Source organism: Mustela nivalis, assembly GCF_964662115.1.
Source record: "Mustela nivalis genome assembly, chromosome: 5".
Taxonomy (NCBI): Eukaryota; Metazoa; Chordata; class Mammalia; order Carnivora; family Mustelidae; genus Mustela; species Mustela nivalis.
The window spans coordinates 106,345,683-106,366,587 of record NC_139024.1 but is presented as its reverse complement, the minus strand read 5'-3'; the positions used below and the strand labels follow the sequence as shown (position 1 = coordinate 106,366,587).

The 20,905-nt window shown below is 32.5% G+C and overlaps 1 protein-coding gene across 1 annotated transcript in view; it reads left to right on the top strand.

The window, feature by feature from the left end:
- EYS (eyes shut homolog) overlaps window positions 1-20,905 on the top strand; it is a gene marked incomplete at its 5' end in the record, with an annotated part of 1,535,590 nt that overhangs the window by 23,787 nt on the left and 1,490,898 nt on the right. Inside the window, 2 exon segments of the mRNA XM_082729457.1 lie at window positions 2,395-2,560; window positions 9,134-9,146. Of these exon segments, the coding sequence (XP_082585583.1) occupies window positions 2,395-2,560; window positions 9,134-9,146 (179 nt within the window).

The window sequence follows — 20,905 nt, the reverse complement described above, 5'->3', positions numbered from 1 at the left end:
TAGGGGCAACTATCCATCACAGTTTGCAGAGTACTTAGTATCTTCACTGGACACAGGAATTTCAATACTAACAAAGTCAAGTCCCAGGCAAATAGTTGAGTTGGTCACCCTAAATGTACTCCATCACAACATTTTATATAAAAAGAGTAATATTTCTATTTATAGACAAAGGTTGAAACTTATGATCATTGAAATGTATTTCCAGATTTCCACAGATTTTCTAACAAACATTTGTTACCTAATACATGAATTCTATGAAGAGTATTAAAACTAAGGATTATTTTTAAAGCATTTAGTCCAAGTGTTAATTTGGTGAGATTAAAAAATAAAATAGATCAATAAGCATTTCTATGTGAATGTTTTAAATCCTCATGGGAATAAACAAAATTGATGGAGAAAAATTAATATTAACATGTTATCTAAGGTCACTGTAGAAATTTCGATAACAGGAGAGAGGACTATTCATCCTACTGAAAATAAATTAACTTCAATGTAAAAAAGAGGCGACTTTAACTGAATTTTGCAAAGACATCGATTTGGTCAGACAAATTATGCTGAATCATCAAGTCTTTCTATTTAAGTTTATGAGAATTAAGAAAATAGTGTTTTAATAGGCAGTGAGTATTATATTAGTCACCACGTCCACATGAATTCAGAATGACTATTTTTCCTTAATTAATTAATTAATCTTTCAGATTATCTCTCATCTTTAGTGTTGATTCCTGTTATATTGCCATTTATTAATTAATATAGAGACTTCTACTTCAAGATTCATATTTTGTCTAGCTACTAGGAAATTATGTTGTGAATCCAGGTAAAACGTAATTATGACTTGAAACAACGAGTACAAAGATCACTTATTGTAGTAATTGCAATAAAGGAAATTTCAGATGTTTGTGATTCTTTGTGTCCCATGACTCAGCTTTTCTAAGATTAGCTAACTTAGGGGAATTTTCTCACTGAAAGCTTGGAGAATCAGAAATAAATGTAGGGTATCCAAAAATAGAATATGTGATAGTAGTCTGTCCCCAGGGTTTAAACTTACCTTATTGGTTTATGTCATTCTAAAACTTCAGTAAAGTAGCATGTGTTAAAACTTATTGATGGCTTGAGTGTGACTTGAAATTGTTTAAATTTTATTAATTCCATTGTGGATATAACCAGATATGAATTCTGTCTTTGAAGATACTAGGAATCACCATAGACAAATCATATTAGAAAATATGCCCTAATTATATTAAAACATTTTCAAATGATACACAAATTTTTAAAAACTAAACAACTTCTAACAGTACCTTGGCATTTCATTGTTTTAATACTATTGGTTCACATGTGCTTCAAATAGTGTACCTCTTAATACTATAGTTATTTTTAATTTATAGTATACCTATATAGAAATTGTGACTTCTTAAGAGGGAAAGCCCAATTAACTTAGGTCTGGGTAGAAGTTGAACACGTAGGTCTCAGAAATTGGATAATCATTATGCTATTTTTTAAAAAGATTTATTTATTTGTTTGACAGAGATCACAAGTAGGCAGAAAAGCAGGCAGAGAGAGAGAGGGAAGCAGGATCCCCACTGAGCAGAGAACCCGATGTGGGGCTTGATTCCAGGACCCTGGGATCATGACCTGAACCTAAAGCAGAGGCTTTAACCCACTGAGCCACCCAGGCACCCTTCATTATGCTATTTATGCTGATTATTTTTCTTCTAGAGAAGGTATAAATGCTAAGTGGAGCATCTCTTGGCACTGCAATGTGCCTTCAGTTAGGGGAGCAGCCCTGGGCTTCTCTGGAGGCACTGACTGGCCTGGTGCTCTCCCTGAGCAGGGAGACCTCATGGCTCTGTCAGAACAGTTGTTGGAAGGGCAGCTCTGGGCTGGGGCCCATGCTGGGTCATGTATGAAACTCTGGTATCAGAACAGTTGGCAGAGTTGTTTTAAATCTGTCTGATCCCTGGCATTTGGTCAGAGTACCTCACAGTGCTCTACAAGTCATGGACTCCTTCTGGCTACAGTCATCTCTAGATGGTCATGGTGTCTGCCCCGCCCTCAGACCATGTGCTTAACAGGACAAAAACCCAGGCTAATACACACTCGGAAACATACCTTGTGATATATATCCCAGAAAACAGAGTGTAAGGGACTGTTGTGGATTGAGCAATGAGTCAATCTAGCCAAAAGAATATCACATAAGCGTTTTGAACATGAACATGATGAAGGATGGTACAGAAAGAGAAGTGGAAAGAATGAAAGAAATAAGCAAAAGTTACATAAGAAGTATGTCTTATAAACTTTAATCGATACTTCTAGAAATCAACTGTATATTTATAAGCAAAATACTCATAAACATATTTTAATAAGATGCATGTCATTTTGCATTGCTTCCTTTTCTAGTATGTAGGTACTTTAGAGTGCACAAGATACTCCTGTTGGTTTGTGAAGAATGTTTGCTTAATTCATCTGTACTCCTGCTGCTCTGGAACCAAAAGCCATGACATTTGCCAAGCTAAAGTCCATCCTCCTCCTCAACTTAAATATTTGCAGCAACTGGTATTCAAAGGTAATCCAATCATTTTTTTTTCTTTTTTGTATGTCTGAATCACTTCAAAATCTATTGGGTAGGTCTGTTTCCAATTACACAAAATATTTTATATCTCAAAACACCAAACAAAGAATGTATTTAATACTGTGTTCTCTGATTTGTTCCTTTAATAGACATACACTTACCACTCACTACATCCCAGGAATTCTGCTTGGTACAAGGCATATAATAATGAAGAAAACTAGAGCTATTCCCTACTCTTGTAGATCTGTTTTTTGGAGAGGAATTATTGAGCACATACAGTATGATACAATATGAAATAAAATGTTCCTACAGAAAGAAATAGCCTCTCATGACATCTTATAACCAAAGAGGAAAAAAAGAAAAAAGAAAAAAAATTGGAAGAGTAAATGGGGAGGTCAGATAAAGTTTCTATTATAAAATGACCTTTGAACAGAGATACAAAGAATAAAGCGAGGGTAGAGAAGTTAGAGAAGAGTGCATTTTAGTTTGAAGGAATTATATTTTTAAAAACACTGTGTTTCAAAGTATACAAAGTTTCAGTTATGCAAGATAAAGCAGTTTTGAAATCTACTGTACAACATAGGGCCTATGATTAATGGTAACATACTGTATATTTAAAATTTTGCTAAGAAGGTAGATCTTATATTTGATGTTCTTGTCATGGAAAAAAAAATAAACAACAACAACAAAAAAACAAAGTGGGTGGGAAGAAAGTTTTACAGGTGATGGATAAATTTATGACATTGATTTTGATTATGGTTCACAGATGTATACATAACTCCAGACACCTCAACTTGTATACATTAAATATCTACAACTTTTGTTTTTTAAAGACTTTATTTACTTATTTGAGAGAGAGAGAGAGACGGTGAGAGAGGGAACACAGCAGGGCAATGGGAGAGGGAGAAGCAGGCTCCCCGCTGAGCAGGGAGACCTATGCGGGGCTCAATCTCAGGACCCTGGGATCATGACCTGAGCCAAAGGCAGACACTTAACAACTGAGCCACCTAAGCATCCCAAATATTCACAACTTTTTATATGTCCATCATACCGCCAAAAAAATGGATTTAAAAAAACCTCCACTAAATTAGAAGGGATGAATCCATTGAAGACCTGTTGCATCTCTGAGAACAAGAATAGAAATATGATTTGGGGAGAGGGCCATGCCAGCACTAAAGTGCTGGGTTAAATATTTCTAATTTTTATTCCAAAAGGAATAGGAAATCACTATAGAGTTTGACACATTTAAAAAATAGCCAAAAAAGAAAAATAGATTGGAGAATGGAAAATCAATAGTTGAATATCAGTCATCTTGTTGGGGGATAGAAGCTTGAAATACATGGAAGTTCTTATTTTGAAGTGAATACAGAGAGCAACTGACAGAGATGTCAATGGGAATCCAAGGTTTCTGGCTTTAACTCTTGAAAAAATTGTAACACATTTTTTAAAATATGTTTTTAATTGTTTTATACAATGGCAGTTCTTATTTCAAAATCTATTTTGATGAACATAATTTTCTGTTCTATGATTACACTTTGTATATTGGTTAACTTAGCTCATGCAAATTGGCACACATTCTTAAAACTGTATGGTACTTCAGTTAAATCTTTTAAAGACTATTTCCTCTGTCAATGATATTTTGGCATTATGGTTTATCAACAATCAGCAAACGAGTAGGTCTGATATGTCTGTTCTCAACTAAGGGTTTATTTTATTCAACTGACAACAGCTGCACTTACAGCACTACTATTATATTAAAACAGTGTTGAAGTAAACTAACAATTAGCATTTTAGACAGGAGACATGATAATTTATTTCATTATGCTCTAAAATGATATTCTGGAGAATTAACAACCCCTAATGACAGAAATAGTTACCAGTTCATTAAGCAAATCACACTCAACACCAAAAGTGATAGAAGAGAGCAATGACTTGTTGATTATTTTATGCTAGTGCTAAAAGGAACTTAGGAGATTATATTATGAATATTTACTATTTTTTTAAAGATTTTATTTTATTTTATTTTTTAAGATTTTATTTATTTATTTGACAGAGAGAAATCACAAGTAGGCAGAGAGGCAGGCAGAGAGAGAGAGAGAGAGAGGGAAGCAGGCTCCCCGCCGAGCAGAGAGCCCGATTCGGGACTCGATCCCAGAACCCTGAGATCATAACCTGAGCTGAAGGCAATGGCTTAACGCACTGAGCTACCCAGGTGCCCCATGAATATTTACTATTTTAAGAATGACACAAAACAAGCAAACGAGAACAACTGAAGTTAGAGAAGTTACCTAATGTATTTGGTCTCAGGACTATTTAGGGATTGTGTTAGTTTAGTTGTTTCAAACCTTAGCCACATATTCTAATCACCTGAGGAACTTTTAAAACCTACTGCTTGACTCCCATTACAGAACAATCAAAGTGGAATCGTACTGAGGTGGACGTAGAGACCTTGAAAGGCTGCCCAAATTCTTTACATGTGCAATATGAGACATAATCTACTGTACCCAGCCAAATCAGTTCATGGACTTCAGGGCCTGCATCATTGTTATACTTGATTTTCCTTTGTCTCAAAGTAGAAATAATGCATGTATACATTCACTAAATTATAAACATTAAAATTCTCTGAGAACTAAAAGTGCATTCAGGGAACATATTCACAAAAATAAAATAGCAAATATATTTTTTAGGAAAAATAGGAGGAGGAATAGGAAACCAATCAGCTTGTAGATTAATGGTCTCTGACTAAGCATAGTTTAATGAATGATAGAGTAAGCTTATTTTAAAGTAAAACAAATTCTTTAGGATATGGGGGTAATATGAAGTCAAAATTGTTAATGCATAAATCATCTTTGAGCAGTTAGCATCAAAGTAATGTAAGTGTATTTAGTCATTATCCTTTCATGACACTCGTTCAAAACTTAATGAACATAAGCTAATGATTACAAAAATAAGAATTATGTGACCTCCACATCTGAGAATCTAAATGACTTGAGCCGTCCAAGCTAAAGGCGGCAGTGGGATGAAGCTTAATAGTAAATAGTTAAGTAGAGCTACCCAAATTCCTTTTTAATGTCAGTATAAAGATTCAATAAAGCAATTCTCTCAGTAAAGTTTTCAAAACAAAAAAGAAGTTAGGATAAATTTTAAAAGTATGTAGATAGAATTACAGGTTTTAGGTAATCTTTATTTTTTTCTGGTTGATGCTGTTAAAATCTCATTTCCTTTCTTTCCTCATAAAATATAATTGAAGAGAAACATTAAAATCAAGCTGGCAAATTTGCATGGGTGCATTAATTTTACCAGTAGTAAAATTATTTTTAATTAAGATATTTTTCTACCAACTAAATGAAGTGTCTTACACGCCCAATCAATTCTTGCCAATATGATTGCTCTACAAAGAAGGGATGATAATTAATTAGAAGAAGACCCTTCAAGGACAATTGGTCTACAGTGCACAACTTGAGAAAGAGCTGACATGCACTGTTTCTTTTCAATGTCATCATCTATGTTCATTATATGTATTATTAGGTTTGAGAAAAGGAGATACTGACAGAGTGGATAATGAGTTGTGAAGTGAAATAAGATGATATGAATCACAGTTAAGAAAAGATGAAATCATAGCAAAAATAAAGAGATACGTTCTCTGAATACCTTTCTTTTTTTAAAGCTTGTGATCATTACAACTTAGTTAACTGAATTTGAAGCACAAATTTATAACATTTAATATGTGACAGTGAAGTATTTTTTTTCTAAATGAATGAGTTCTGTGCTTCTGAATTGATATTGCAAACCAATATATATTTTAAATTCTCCTTCTTTTTTCTTTATGAAGTAGAAGATCTTATTTGTGGTAGAAGATATTTTAAGATATTAATTATATTCTATTCAAAATGACTTTTGTAATTTTATGATGATTATTTGGAGATTGTATCTCCCAAGCAATCTTGATCAAGAGTACCTTTTCTTATTATACTGCTCCTCTTTCAAATCTTTTGTTAAATACCTGCTGTTATTTCTATATCCATTTAAGATTTTTAGGCCTTGGGGCACCTGGGTGCCTCAGTAGATTAAGCATCTGCCTCTGGCTTAGGTCGTGATCTTAGAGTCCTCTCTAAGAGAGGTTGTGCTCTCTGCTGGGCGGGGAGTCTGCTTCTCCCTCTTGCTCTCCCTCTGTTCTCTCTCTCTCTCTCTCAAATAAAGAAATAAAATCTTGGAAAAACAAAAAAAAAGATTTTCAGGCCTTACTTCAAGATTTAAAAAACAAATCAGATTTAAAAACCAAATATATTTTATTGCTTTTCATTTACATTACTTTTAAAAAATTTTTACAGTAACAAGATTATGTTAATTATTAAATAAAAAATAAGTTGCTTTCATATAGAGATAAGAGCCAATTAATTAATTTAATAAAAAAATAACTGAAAAATTTAAAATACCCAGGATTAAAATTAACAGTTACTTGAGTTCTACATTGAGAAAATTTCAAATACTGCCACAGTATAGTTACAAACACACAAAATCTGGGGAAAAAAATTGTACAGATATACCATGCTATTGGCAAGGCAACCTAGTGTAGTAAAGATTTCAAATCTCCATATTCTTTCACATACTTGTGAAGATTTCCATAAAACAATAACAAATTTTTATGTTTGTTTTATTTCTTAAAGTCCACCTGGAAATCTAACAAAATAAATAAAGCCAACTATACTCTGTAAAAGTGCATTATGTGAACCGTGGGGTAGAGATTTCGTTCTGTTAAATAATAAAGCGTACTGAAGCACCTGGGTGGCTCAGTGGGTTAAAGCCTCTGCCTTTGGCTGAGGTCATGATCTCGGGGTCCTGGGATTGAGTGCCGCATTGGGCTCTCTGCTTGGTGGGGAGCCTGCTTTCCCCCCACTCTCTCTGTCTGCCTCTCTGCCTACTTGTGATCTCTTTTTCTGTGTGTCAAATAAATAAATAAGTAAATAAAATCCTTAAGAAAAAAAATAATAAAGCGTATTGTATAGCTTCAATAATGAAAAGCATGTTACTGTTATATTGACAGTCAAAACTGTGCAAAACAAAGCCAAAAATAAATTCAAGTCATACAGAATACTTAATATCTAATAGAATTTCCATTTCAGTCGTTAGGATAAATAAGAATTACTCAGTAATTGAGGTTGAACAACTGGATCGTCATCTGGAAAAAAAAGTCTAATTTGTATCTTAACAGAATACTCTGAGTTAAATTCATATCAATAAGTTTTAAAAATAAAATTTTAAATGATAAAAATATCAGGAAAATGATGGAGAATTACTTTATAAAATTTGGATGGGGAAGACCCTTTATAGCTATCAAAAATTTAGTTGCCAGAAAGAAAAGGCAAGTCTTTTGACTACATGACAAGAAAAAGTGTCTGTGAAAGACATCATCAAAGCAGACAAACAGCAAAACAAACAAAAACTGTTCAGAAGGCATAATAAGTATTCCTAAATATACAAGAAAGTGTCCAGCTTATAACACTTAATGAGAACAAAGCAAAATTTAAAAACATCATAAATACATACTTTTTCTCTCATAAATATGGCAAAAATCTGAGATATTTTATACATTGCTCGTGAAATGTAAAATCACCATAAAATCTAACAAACCCATTCACTATATCCATTAGATATATTATAAATGTGTATACTGTTTGACTTAGCTTTCCCATCACACATGCTTCCATCTACATGTTAAGTAATATTTCTACAAGATTATAATTGGCCTCATTGTTTATTGGAGCAAAAGAATGAACACAAACATAAAAATGATTATGCAATACTCCTTGTATTGATATGGCAATCCCTGAGATACAGGGAAAAGAAAGGAAAGCATGCTGTAATATGTAATTGTGTATAAAATAAGCCACTTTTTTATTTTTTATATTCAACTTGCGGTTATCTCCCTGGAAGACTTTTTCTATGTTCTTTGCTCCAGTGTCCTGAAATTCCACTATCTTGGGACTTATATTGCAGATTATAATTTTTTTTAATTAAGATAATAATTGCCATATAACATTATATTAGTTTCAAATGTATAACATAAGGATTCTATATTCGTATGTATTGCAAAACAGTCACCATAATAAGTCTAGTTAATATCCATACCACAGGAGCACCTGGGTTTCTCAATGGGTTAAGCCTCTGCCGTTGGCTCAGGTCATGGTCTCAGGATCCTGGGATTGAACCCCACATGCTTCCCCCTATCTCTCTGCCTGCCTCTCTGCCTACTTGTGATCTCTTTGTCAATTAAAAAAATAAAATTTTATAAAAAATATCCATACCACACATAGTTGCATTTCTTTTCTTGTGATAAGAACTTTTAAGACTTACTCTCTCAGCAACTTTCAAATATATAATACAACATTCTTAAGTATAATCACAAGGCTGTACATCGACCCCATCCCCAGGACTTGTTTATTTTTTAACTGGAAGTTTGTACCTTTTGATCACCACCATGTGTTCTACCTATCCATCACTCCACTTCTGGCAACCATAAATCTGTTTTCTGTATCTATGAGTTTTTGTTTTTTTCTTCCCTTTTAGATTCTACATACAAGTAAAATTATACTGTATATATCTTTCTCTCTCTGACTTATTTCACTTAGCATAATGCCCTTAAGTCCCATCTATGTTGTTGCAAATGACAAAATTTTCATCCTTTTTTAGGACCAAATAACGTGTGTGTGTGTGTGTGTGTGTGTGTGTGTGTGGTGTGCACATGTGTGCTATTCATCCACTGATGGAAAATTAGATTGCTCATGACTTAGCTATTGTAAATAATTCCGCAGTGAACATGGGGAATGCATATATCTCTTTAAATTTGTATTTTTGTTAATTTTAAATAAATACTCAGAAGTGGAGTTGTGGGACCATATGAGAGTTCTATTTTTAATTTTTTGAGGAACCTCCATACTGATTTTCGTAGTGGCTGCACGAATTTACTTTTTCATGATTTTTATTCTTGCTCATGTGTAAGCACTTGATAAACCCTTTTATGTGGAAGCATGTGCCTTTCAATTTTGGGGTAGTCTCTATATTATTTCAACAATAATCTATCATTTCTGTTTCTTATTTCTGTGCCTGTAAGTCCAAAAATTTGATATTGCATCTCCTAAATTGATCTCATTTTCTCAAAATTCTTATCTTTTCCACTTCTTTTTATTTTGCCCTATTTTCTACTCTATTACTCCAATTAAAAATATGAAAACTAGTGTTGAATTTTTTATTATTTTTGTACTTTTCTAGACATTTTTGCTCTTGTCTAAATTGCACATTTTTGTGACACTCTTCTTTTATATAGATAAAACAAATTTTCTTGTAACTCTAAGAATATTATAGTTTTGATTTGTTTTAAATTTTTGTCTTCTATTCAGTGCCTCGGTTTCTGTAAATTTTTTAACTTATTTATTTGACATGGAGAGAGATCACAAGTAGGCTGAGTGGCAGGCAGGGAGAGATGGGGAACCAGGCTCCCTACTGAGCAGAGAGCCCAATGTGGGGCTTGATCCCAGCACCCTGAAATCATGACCTGAACCGAAGGCTTAACCCACTGAGGCACCCAGGCGCCCCTCTGTAAATATTTTTAATGATGGTTTGTTCTTTCTTATTTGAAATCTTTCTGCCAAATGTTGGATAATCATATTTAATGGCGATGACCTAGCAGTACTTATTGGAAGCTTGCCATGTGAACATGGGTTTTGATAACTGCCAGCTCTATTGGAGGGTTCTACATTGACAGCTGACCATTCAATAGCAGAATCCCAATGAGCTTGGTATCCCTGAAGCAGGAGCCTCTAAGATCCTCTTTCTCATGAGAATAAATCTTGAAAATTATTTGTTTGTGGGCCAGCAGGGAGATGAGTGGTGGGTCAGAATAATTATCTGGATTTGTGAGTTGAGAGAAGAGCTATGTCAAGTATTCTCTCTGTTGCCAGAACCCAATATTACATTCTCAGGCATGTTTAAGTCTTGATAATCTTAAGATATCTGCTAAGCACATAATTTTTTTTTAAATAAGTATGCTCTCTAATTATACTTTTGTCTTTTTGACTATTGCCATTCTGATAATTTTGTCATGTTTCCACCATCTTTTTAGCTTCTTGAAATATATTGAAAATATTTGCTCAAAAAATATGTGCTCACTGTTGCCTCATTCTCATTACCTTTGTGAATTAACATTTTGTTTCTTTATTACCTCCTTTTTGAGTATTTGGGAGGAAGAAGGAATGATAACTCAGGTACAAATATTTAATCACATACATCATTATAGAGAACTCTGTGCCTGTAAATTAGACAACTTAAATGAAATGGGTAAATTCACAGAAAAATACTAGTTGATGAGCTGATTCAATAATATATATAAAATTAGAATAGTTCTATAAGCTCTAAAGTAATTGAATAGCTTTAAAATATATTTCCACAAAGATAAAGATAATATATTGCCTTTATCAAAGTTCTCCCAAATATTCAATAAAGAGTTAAATCTAATACTATTTAAGCTCCTTCACAAAACAGAAAGGAGCATTTATTGATTATATAGGCTAGGATAGCCATATTTGAGTTATTTTTATCTCAGCACACTGAAGATATGATTCTTACTGGCATCATTAAATTTACTGATATTTTCTTCTCTCATGGCTGATCTGCTGATAATCTCAGCCGCTGATTATTTTATTAGTAATCTAATAATAATTTTTATAATTTTAAAATTACTAGCAGTTTAATTACACTTGTAAGGTTGAAAGGTTTGGAACATTTTGCAAGGCTTCCTACCTTCTTTTCTTTTTTCCAGAATTACATATAAGATATCTAAATATGTTTGCACACAGTGGGGAGATTTCAGCTTGTGAACCATCTCTACTTCATAATTAAGTTGTGAATTGTATAGCTTACATAATATTTTCTGTGAAATCATGTCTCACAAACACTAGATTTTAGGTTTGTTAACCTAAAATTCTAAAACAGGACTATTTGCTAGGATTCTGTGGATAAATATTATCTACATAAAAAACTTTATTGGTAACTTTACCAGGAGGTTTTGGTATGTTTAAAAGAGACTGTATCCAGTCTCCTATTGTTGTTCCACTACCTGAGAATATTACATCATTAATAAAAAAAATCACAGGTTCTCAGTTCAGCATAATTAGTTCCTTTCCACAATTCTGGGATATCTTTGCTTGTTTGTTTGTTTACATTTCATCATTTCATTTCCAAAATTCTCATTTCCTACTTTCCTGTTTTCCAATTATATTAATTTCCTATAGATACTTCAACGTATTTATTATAGGCATTTTACAGTCTATATAATTCCAGGTAATCTGTTTTTACTCTTTCCTCTTGAATATAGGTCAAATTCTTTTGCTTTCTTGCAACTTCATTTTTTATTGTATTACAGATATTATGTCTGAAAGAGTGCAAAATAGCTGAATTATATAGGCATATGTATATGTATGCATATCTATATTTTACTGACACCCTCCCACCCCACATAAACACACTCCTTTTATCAGAGGACTAGGACAAGTTGTTAGTTGTTTGCCTATTATAAATGTTTTAAGGATATTTTCCATATATCTTTTGAAATAATTACATATGCAGATATAGTATATAAAGAATAAAAATTCTTTTAATGCAAAATATATCTTCTCTATTAAATCATCTTTATAATCATTAATAAGAAATTTATTTGAAGTTTTGATGCTCTATTTCTCAGTTCATTTTCAAAATGAGAAGATTTAGCCTTATTCTACTTTGCTTTTTCAAATTTAGTATTCTATACAGGTAGAAGCTTATTTTGTGGTAGACATTTTCAAATTGATCTTACCAAGTAATTTGATGACCGTCTTTAATAATTTATGTAAATTTAAGTTTGTGAAAGATTATTTAATTTTCCATCTCTTTGAAAGGATCTGAGGATGGAAATTGTGAAGTGTCCATTGATGCCTACTTTTTTCTCTCTGCAAACTATACTGAAGGAGCAGTCTATGTAAACCCATCTGAAGACCTTGATTATGTATGTTGGTTCCTATGTGAAGGAACGATAGAGGTAAGGTACATTTATGTAGTTGTTCCTGATTTGTCTCTTTTTTTTTTTTTTTAAAGATTTTATTTACTTAATTACGTGAGAGAGAGAGCCAAACAGGGGGAGTAGTAGGCAGAGAGAGAAGCAGGATCCCTGCCAAGTAAGGAGTCTGATGTGGAACTCAGTTTTAAGACCCTGGGGTGATGATCTGAGCCAAAGGCAGACGCTTAACCAACTGAGCCACCCAGGTGTCCCCTGATTTGTCTCTTTAACTCATAATTTTCTGGTTTAAAAAGAAAACTAAATTTGTTAAAGTTGTACATCCAGGTTCAAGATATGTATAGTTTAAATATAACCTCAGAAACAAATTCTCAACAATCTACTTGGAAATCTTTCATCTTTTACTTTTTGTATTTATAATATAGACAGTAATAAAAAGTTATTTCATTCTATCTCTAGTCTCTTTTATTCTATTCATGTTACAATTTGCTTACCAACTAAAGCCTCTTGAACACAGATGTGATTATGTCACCCTTTTGTTTAAAGATCATAAAACATTTCCATTGCCTTTTAATTTTTTTAATTTTTTATTTTCCATTGCCTTTTAGAATATACATAAATTTCTAGGTGTTATCTAATCTCTGGGTAGTTTTAGCACAATTACAATTACGGGGCCTACGGCAAGAAGACAAAGAACAGTTCTTATTTTCCCCATCTCACCTCCGTCTTATACAAATTAGGTAATATTATCAAACAAATAACAGTAAGAAACAAAAATTTTAGAATCTTAATTTTAAATAAGTAAGGAACTTTTTGTCCAAGAGATTGAGGAGTTTTCCAAAAAGTTTAGAGAATTAACAAAATATGTGTAACCTCTCTTATCTGGACACAACCTTAATTTGGTTATTTTATAGAAATAAAAACCACATTCTAACTTTGTTTGGTATATATTTCATATAAAATTTTCAGGAAAGCCTTTTTATTATGAATAAATCCAGTAACACTGAGCTAACAATATAAAATATGAGTCACTGTTTACTTCAAAAAGTACCAGCTGGAGAGGCATTACAAATACAGGCAAATAGACTACAAAATTCTCAGAACTTTTATTTTCACTTACGCCCTCAACTACATACATATTTTTGAAATTTTTAAAATTTATTCATTTTTTTAAAATTCATCGGTATTAAGCTTAATATACTTTTACATGTATACCCTTAGCCATTCATAGATACAGAACTATACACATAGATGACTAAAGTTTTCATCTTTAAGATATATTTAATTTTATCAGCCTATAAAAGAGCATTACATATTATATTAAATTTACTTATGAAGTAAATGAATACCTTCTTTTAGGAAAAAAAAGAAGCAAATCATAGTCATCTTGTATACATATTTCTATTTCTCTGTATTATTTTAAAATAATTACCAACTTTATTTTTTTTTAAGATTTTATTTATTTGAGAGAGAGAGGGATTGAGTGGAGGAGGAGCAGAGGAAGAAGCAGACTCCCTGCCTAGCAGGGAGCCAACCACCCTAGATCCCAGGACCCCATGGGATCATGATCTGAGCCTAAGGCAGACAATAATCAACTGACACACCCGGGTGCCCTTAATTACCAACTTTGATAAAATAACTAATATTTGCTTTTTTAGCCTCAAGAGAAAACACAAAGACAGCAATCCAATAACTGTTAGTTATTTTATCTTTTCATGATCACACATTTTATATCACTTTGACAACGTTTATGTTAGGCAAAATAAACATAAATATACACATATAAACATAAATATACATCACTTAACATTTGCATGTTCTTGTTTTCATTCTGTAAGGAAAAAGGATAACTTTAAATTATATTTGTGCAGGTATCCAATATAATTTGTTAATTCAATTTAATGTCAGTGTAAGGTCTTGATGTTAACCAAAGATTTGGAAATTGCAATTTACACTATCATGTTAAGACCTTTTGATTTGTAGTATCATCAGTAAACATTCCAGTACATAAATGTAGTAGAATCAATAAGAATTGACAAGATTAAAACCTTCTTAAGTGATATCCGTTAGTAAAATTTCAATTATTTCTATTTGGTATTTTTGTAATCATAAACAATTTAAGGAAACAATGATAGAATAGTTCTTTAGAAGTTATATTAAATCATTCTAAATTTGTCTAAAGATTCATTTATTAATTGAGAAATTACATAACCTCTTTTTAATGTAAATAAACCTCAACATTCATGTATTTTAAAAAGCAAGACTTTTGACTTTATGCCAGAATTCTAAGGGCATAATTTTCTTTCATCTAAAAGACTAATTATATTACAAACACAGGTACATATTTTCTGATTTGTTAAATTTTTGGCAAAGGAAAAGTGTATAAATAAAGCACAGTTAGTCATTATTCTTTTCCTTTCATTTTTGACTGTTTATCTGAAAAATAGTCCTAAATGTACATATATTGATAGAAAATTTATTATGATAAATTAATTTTTAAAATTCCCAACCAGAAAAGAAAGGAAGAAATAGCAAAAATGAAAAAACAACAGGGACCTAGCTTCAGGCAAACACATGACTCTTAAAGGTTAATTATCTTCTATCTTCAAAGAGCAGGAGAGATTTAAATGCAGAAAAGTTCATTTTCACATACATTCACATACAGGTACACACCACTTATTATTACAGAGAGTTTAAACACTCTTGAAAGTGTTCTATACTTACCTACTCAGTAAACTCTATCTTCCCTTTCTGGTCTCAGGTATCCAAGACTTTGGTGCATCTGGGACAATAACCTAGTGACCTGGTAACAGTTTAAACAATAACTCACACCCTTGATAATTCCATAGAGCCATATAATTAAAAATCTAGTGCTTATTAATCCCAGAAGCATGGAAATGATGAGGGATTCTTGTGCATTAAACAGAGTAATCTCTCTATTAGACACATGAGATGGAGAGTCTCCCCATGAGAGTCTTTCTTTTTTTTTGTTCTAATGTATCTGTCAAATGAACAATCTTGTTCATGTCAAAATTTCTCCAGAGTGGCCCCTGCAATTTCAGATTGTCCTTTGAGAAATTATAGCAATTAGAGAGATGTGTACCTGATTTAACAACATGAAGGGAGGAATGTGTGGTGCTGAAGCCTATGAGACTGAGAAGACCCCATGAAGACTTAGTAGGTGCTTGTGCAATGTCATGTCACCAAAACCTACCAAAGAGCAGTCAGTCCACACTGAGAGCTGGACAAAAGTGTTTACAGGATTTTGAAAAGGTGAAGCAAAGAAAATTCTATTCAAGGAATGTAGATTACTGGGACTTTCTCAATTCATTTTTTATTTAGGTCATCTGAATGATGAAATTGTGAAAGCTATGCTTTTCCTCTTCCAGTAGAATACTCTTTTAGACTCTTCAGAGTAGTGAGGAAATTTCCTTTTTCTTTGGATCAAATTGGATCACATAATCGAAGAATCCTAAAATATTTTCTTTTTCTTAAAAGAAGAAAAAAATAGCATTTGGGAATTTGATGAAAATAAGATGGAGTTCAGATCTGATACGATACCTATGTCACTGTCACAGCTGGGGAGAGAAATGTCCCATGGTCCCAGAGTAAAGCAATGTTTGCTGTCTAGGGTTATGAACTTTCATAGTGAGGGTTTTTTAATTGTATTTTGCAGAATCTTGTGTTTGTTCATGACTGATCCTCCCAAAACAATTCTGTTGATCACGAGAAACTAATTCTTTTAGGTTTACCACAATAATAGGAAGCAACACCTAATACAGTCAGTCTTACTAGTGTCTCAGAGGGAGAATTTATGGAAAGATGTTTGTATGCTTTAGAGCCTTAGTTGTAGGAGGTGGGCCCTTGTAAGGACTGCTTAGAGTTCATGAATAAAGCTTTGTGCTGGTGGACAGAATGTGATGAGAATCTTAAAGTGAAGTTTATGAACAAGCTGTTATGCTTGGTAAATAATTTATTTCAGTTGGTTCACAGTTTTACTTTCCAAGAAAAAGTATTTCATGGAGCAAAGAGTAAGTTATTTTTTATATATTTTTTTCAGTATTTTTAAATATAGGACAGGAAATTTGGTTCATTTCAGTTCTCATCATCAAAGACTAAAATTCCAAAAGTATTCTTTCCTTTCTTTGTGTTAAAAAAGGCCCTCTCTTCAGGTCTTTTTAAATGCAAACACTTTTGGAAGGAAAGCACATAAATATAAGTGAGTTCATTTTTTTTTACATTCTTGCTACAAAAAGGTTATGAGATTATATATTATTATGAGTTATGAGTTTACTATATTTATTATATTATTATGAGTTACTGGGGACAGGGGATGCTTTTAAAACAACATAGAGGAGACAGTGGAACACTAAAAGTTGGAATAAGAAAGATCTTTAGCAAATTTAATTATTTCTGTATTTTTTAGTAGGTCCAGGCCACTTTAAATTTGGATTTTAATTCAACCAAATATATTTTTATTTAGCTAAAAATATGACCTAAGCATTTTTAATGTTCCCCTCACCTTAACTGAATTTTAGATAGGCTTCTTATTGACAAAAAAAACCTGGCCTCCTTTTTTTAGAGCATTTACTTCAGAAAATTTGTAATTATAAATTCTTTTTCTATCTCTCTGAAATGTATGCAAATCTACTTTCTGTCTCTTGCCGGTTTTAGGACATAGGAACTGTCTTTCTCAAGGACCTGGGAACTATTTCTTTGAGATATAAACCTTGACAGAGAGATGTAAATGTAAACATCCTGTGAAAGAGTAGGAGCCTAACTTCAGTGGATACCACTTAGCAAACACAGAAGGACTACTAACAAAGCAAAACCTTTGCAAACTCAAGAATAACTCAATGTGCTTTACACATTTCATTGAAAAGTCTCTCACCTAATTTCATCTGGTATTTTTCCTCTAGCTAACACCAGCACTTAGAATTGCTCTTGTCTTGTTTCAGCAAAGTTGAGTTCCATTTCTTTCACCTACTGCAATGGTCTTAAATAGTCTTTCTTCCTTGTTGAATTTTGTCTAATGCATTTTTTAAAATTAATATATAATGTATTAATTTTTTCAGGGGTACAGGTCTGTCATTCTTCAGTCTTATACAATTCACAGCACTCACCATAGCACACACCTTCCCCAGTGACCATCATCCAGCCACCCCATCCCTCCCAGCCTCCTCCCTTCCAGCAACCCTCAGTTTGTTTCCTAAGATTGAGTCTCTTATGGTTTGTCTCCCTATTTGATTTCATCTTTTCATTTTTCCTCCCTTCCGTATAATCTTCTGTCTTGTTTCTTAAATTCCTTATATCAGTAAGATCATATGATAATTGTCTTCTTCTGACTGACTGACTTATTTCACTTAGCATAAATTCTGGTGCATTTTTTACCTAGATGAATACTTTTCTAAGAATCCAGGATTCTACATATTTTATAAAGAAGTCACTCACTCCTATTGGGTGAAATCTCTTTACAGATCTATTTAATTGACATGGGCCCTAAAATGGTAAATACGTCATGTATTTATTAGGTCTTAAAGGTTCTCCCCTTTCCTATCTCTTTACTAAGTGATTTTACTAATATAATATCAAATGGCAAAATAATTTATACAATATGATTTTCCTTGAAATTATTTAGTCATTTGCTTATATGTACAAAAGATTTTTCTAAAGTATGCTGTAGATATTCTTGTAGCTTAATTTCTATTCACCCAAAGTTATTTTTGTGTGTCGTATTATGTTACACACCTACATCAATAATAATGAATAATATTATACCAAGTTAATTTCCTAATTTGATAATTTTATAGAAGTAATGAAAAGAAAATATCCTTAGTTTTTTATAAAAACTGCACACTAATGTGATTGGGTTGGTAAAGTGCATTATAATCACAAACTTCAGAAAAAGCCAATAAATGTGCATATATACATATATTGTTATGTAAAACATATGAAGAGAGAATATATCTGATAAAATGCTAATAATCATTTCTTCTTTTATAAGTGCTAATTTAACTTTGGAAGCAAATTTTAACATGACATCTTCAATTTAAGATACTTTACAATAAATACCCCTTGCATGTAGAAAAATATTACACTTTCAAACAATAAGGTTAAATTTTTTTTGTGAAGTACAAACACTTAGACATACAAACACATGCAGAGAAAACTGAGAGATTGAATTTATAGTACTTTAGCTGTAGTTTAAGGGTAAATAGCATTTGAAAAAAACAAAAACATATCTGTCAGGGCACCTGGGTGGCTCAGTGGGTTAAGACTCTGCCTTCGGCTCAGCTCATGATCTCAGGGTCCTGGGATGGAGCCCCTGCATTGGGCTCTCTGCTCAGCGGGGAGCCTGCTTCCTCCTCTCTCTCTGTCTGCCTCTCTGCCTACTTGTGATCTCTGTCAAATAAATAAAATTGAAAACAAAACAAAAACAAAAGCAAAAATAGTATCTGCCCATGCAAAGAGATGTTCTCCTTCCCAGTAGACTAAAAATTCTAAATTGACTAGAACTCCAAGTAGAAAAATGGAGAAAGGAATTCTCAGTTGACTCTTACCCAGCAGAGGCTAGATCTCTATAAGTCATTAATCTATTACCAATGATTAGACCACGAAACTAAATTTCTAATTATTGTAGCCATTGGTGGGAAATAATTTATTGGCTATAAACCAACACCATAAAAGAAACATAAAAGTATTGAGAGGAAAATGAAAAAAATATATAATAAAGGACTATCAAAATTCTGTTGTGGTTCTGAATTCACTTCTGAGAGCTAGGAAAAGATATGCCTAGTTTTAAGCTATCCATAAGAGATGCACTTCTTTGGCAACAAAATCTACTTAATCTTTTAAGGTAAACATACTGGACATATTTGTGAAAGACCTCTAAAATTATTAAAATGATAGATGTTTTTCTAAACAGGTAAAATTATGATTTCCATGCAAATATGAGCTAAAGATGTGTTAATGAATTTATGTAATTCATTTTTAACAAGGGATGCAATAAGGTGCTGCAGTCAGTTCAAACATGAGTCCAAATAACTCAATGAAGGAGAAAAAACAAGTATTACAAGAAATAGTTTTTCCATGGATCTGGTTATCAGTAGGATGCTACTTCTATCATATCAGCTAACATACAAGCAATGTCTATAAAATTTTGATTCAAATTACATTAAAGATGTTTGAAAACAACTGACTAATGGATATTGATTTATTTAGCTTTTTACAATGTATATATTTCCATTATAAACTGAATATGATTATTTAAAATAATTTTAAAATAAATCAAAACTGAGTTTATTTTACCTTTGCTAAGGGAATACATGAATTTAATATATAAAGGAAAGCCTAAAATTCAAACTTTGAAAAGAATGTAATTTTGTAATATGATGGACATTTACAAAATTCTTTTTTTTAATTTTTTTACAGATGTGTGAAAATGAATGCAGTTGTTTGACTAAAGAAGACAGTAAGAGATGCTGGTGCCTGTGTATTCCAAGATGGCCTTGCAAAATGTCTTTGGAAAATACAACTGATTATGAAGAAAGTGGATGTCAACATGAAGTTCTTTATAAAGATGAAATTAATAAATCCAGGTATCTATGCATCATTTGAAATAAGAGTATTACCTATTTATCAAAAAGTTATAATTGTACTGACAAGCGAAAATTGATATTTTTTAATAACTCAAGAACTCTATACATTTTTCAGTGCTCATCAAAAAAATGTACTTTTGGGTCATCTGGGTGGCTCTGTTGGCTAAGTGTCTGCCTTTGGCTCAGGTCATGACCTTGGGGTCCTGAGATTGAGCCCTGCACCCAACTCGCTGCTCAGAAGGGAGTCTGCTTCTCCCTCTTCTTTCTGTCCCTCCCTTTTGCACTCTCTTGATTTCTCTCTCTCAAAGCAGATGTACTCTTAATTCCTTTTATGGATTTAAACAATCCCTCACCCACCTCCCCTCTGGCAAACACCAATTTGTTCTCTGTATTTAAGAGTTTGGGGTTTTTTGTTGTTTTTGTTGCTTTCTAATTCTGTTTTATTTGTTTCTTAAATTCCACATGTGCAATCATATAGTAATTGTCTTTCTCTGACTGACTTATTTCTCTTGGCATTGTACACTAGGTCTTTCCATGTTTATGCAAATGGCAAGATTTATTCTTTTTTATGGTTAAGTAATATTCTGGTGTGTGTGTGTGTGTATTTTATAACCTCCATACTGTTTTCCATGGTGGCTTTACCAAACAGTACATGAGGGTTCTTTTTTCTTCACATCCTTGCCAATTTTAGCCTCT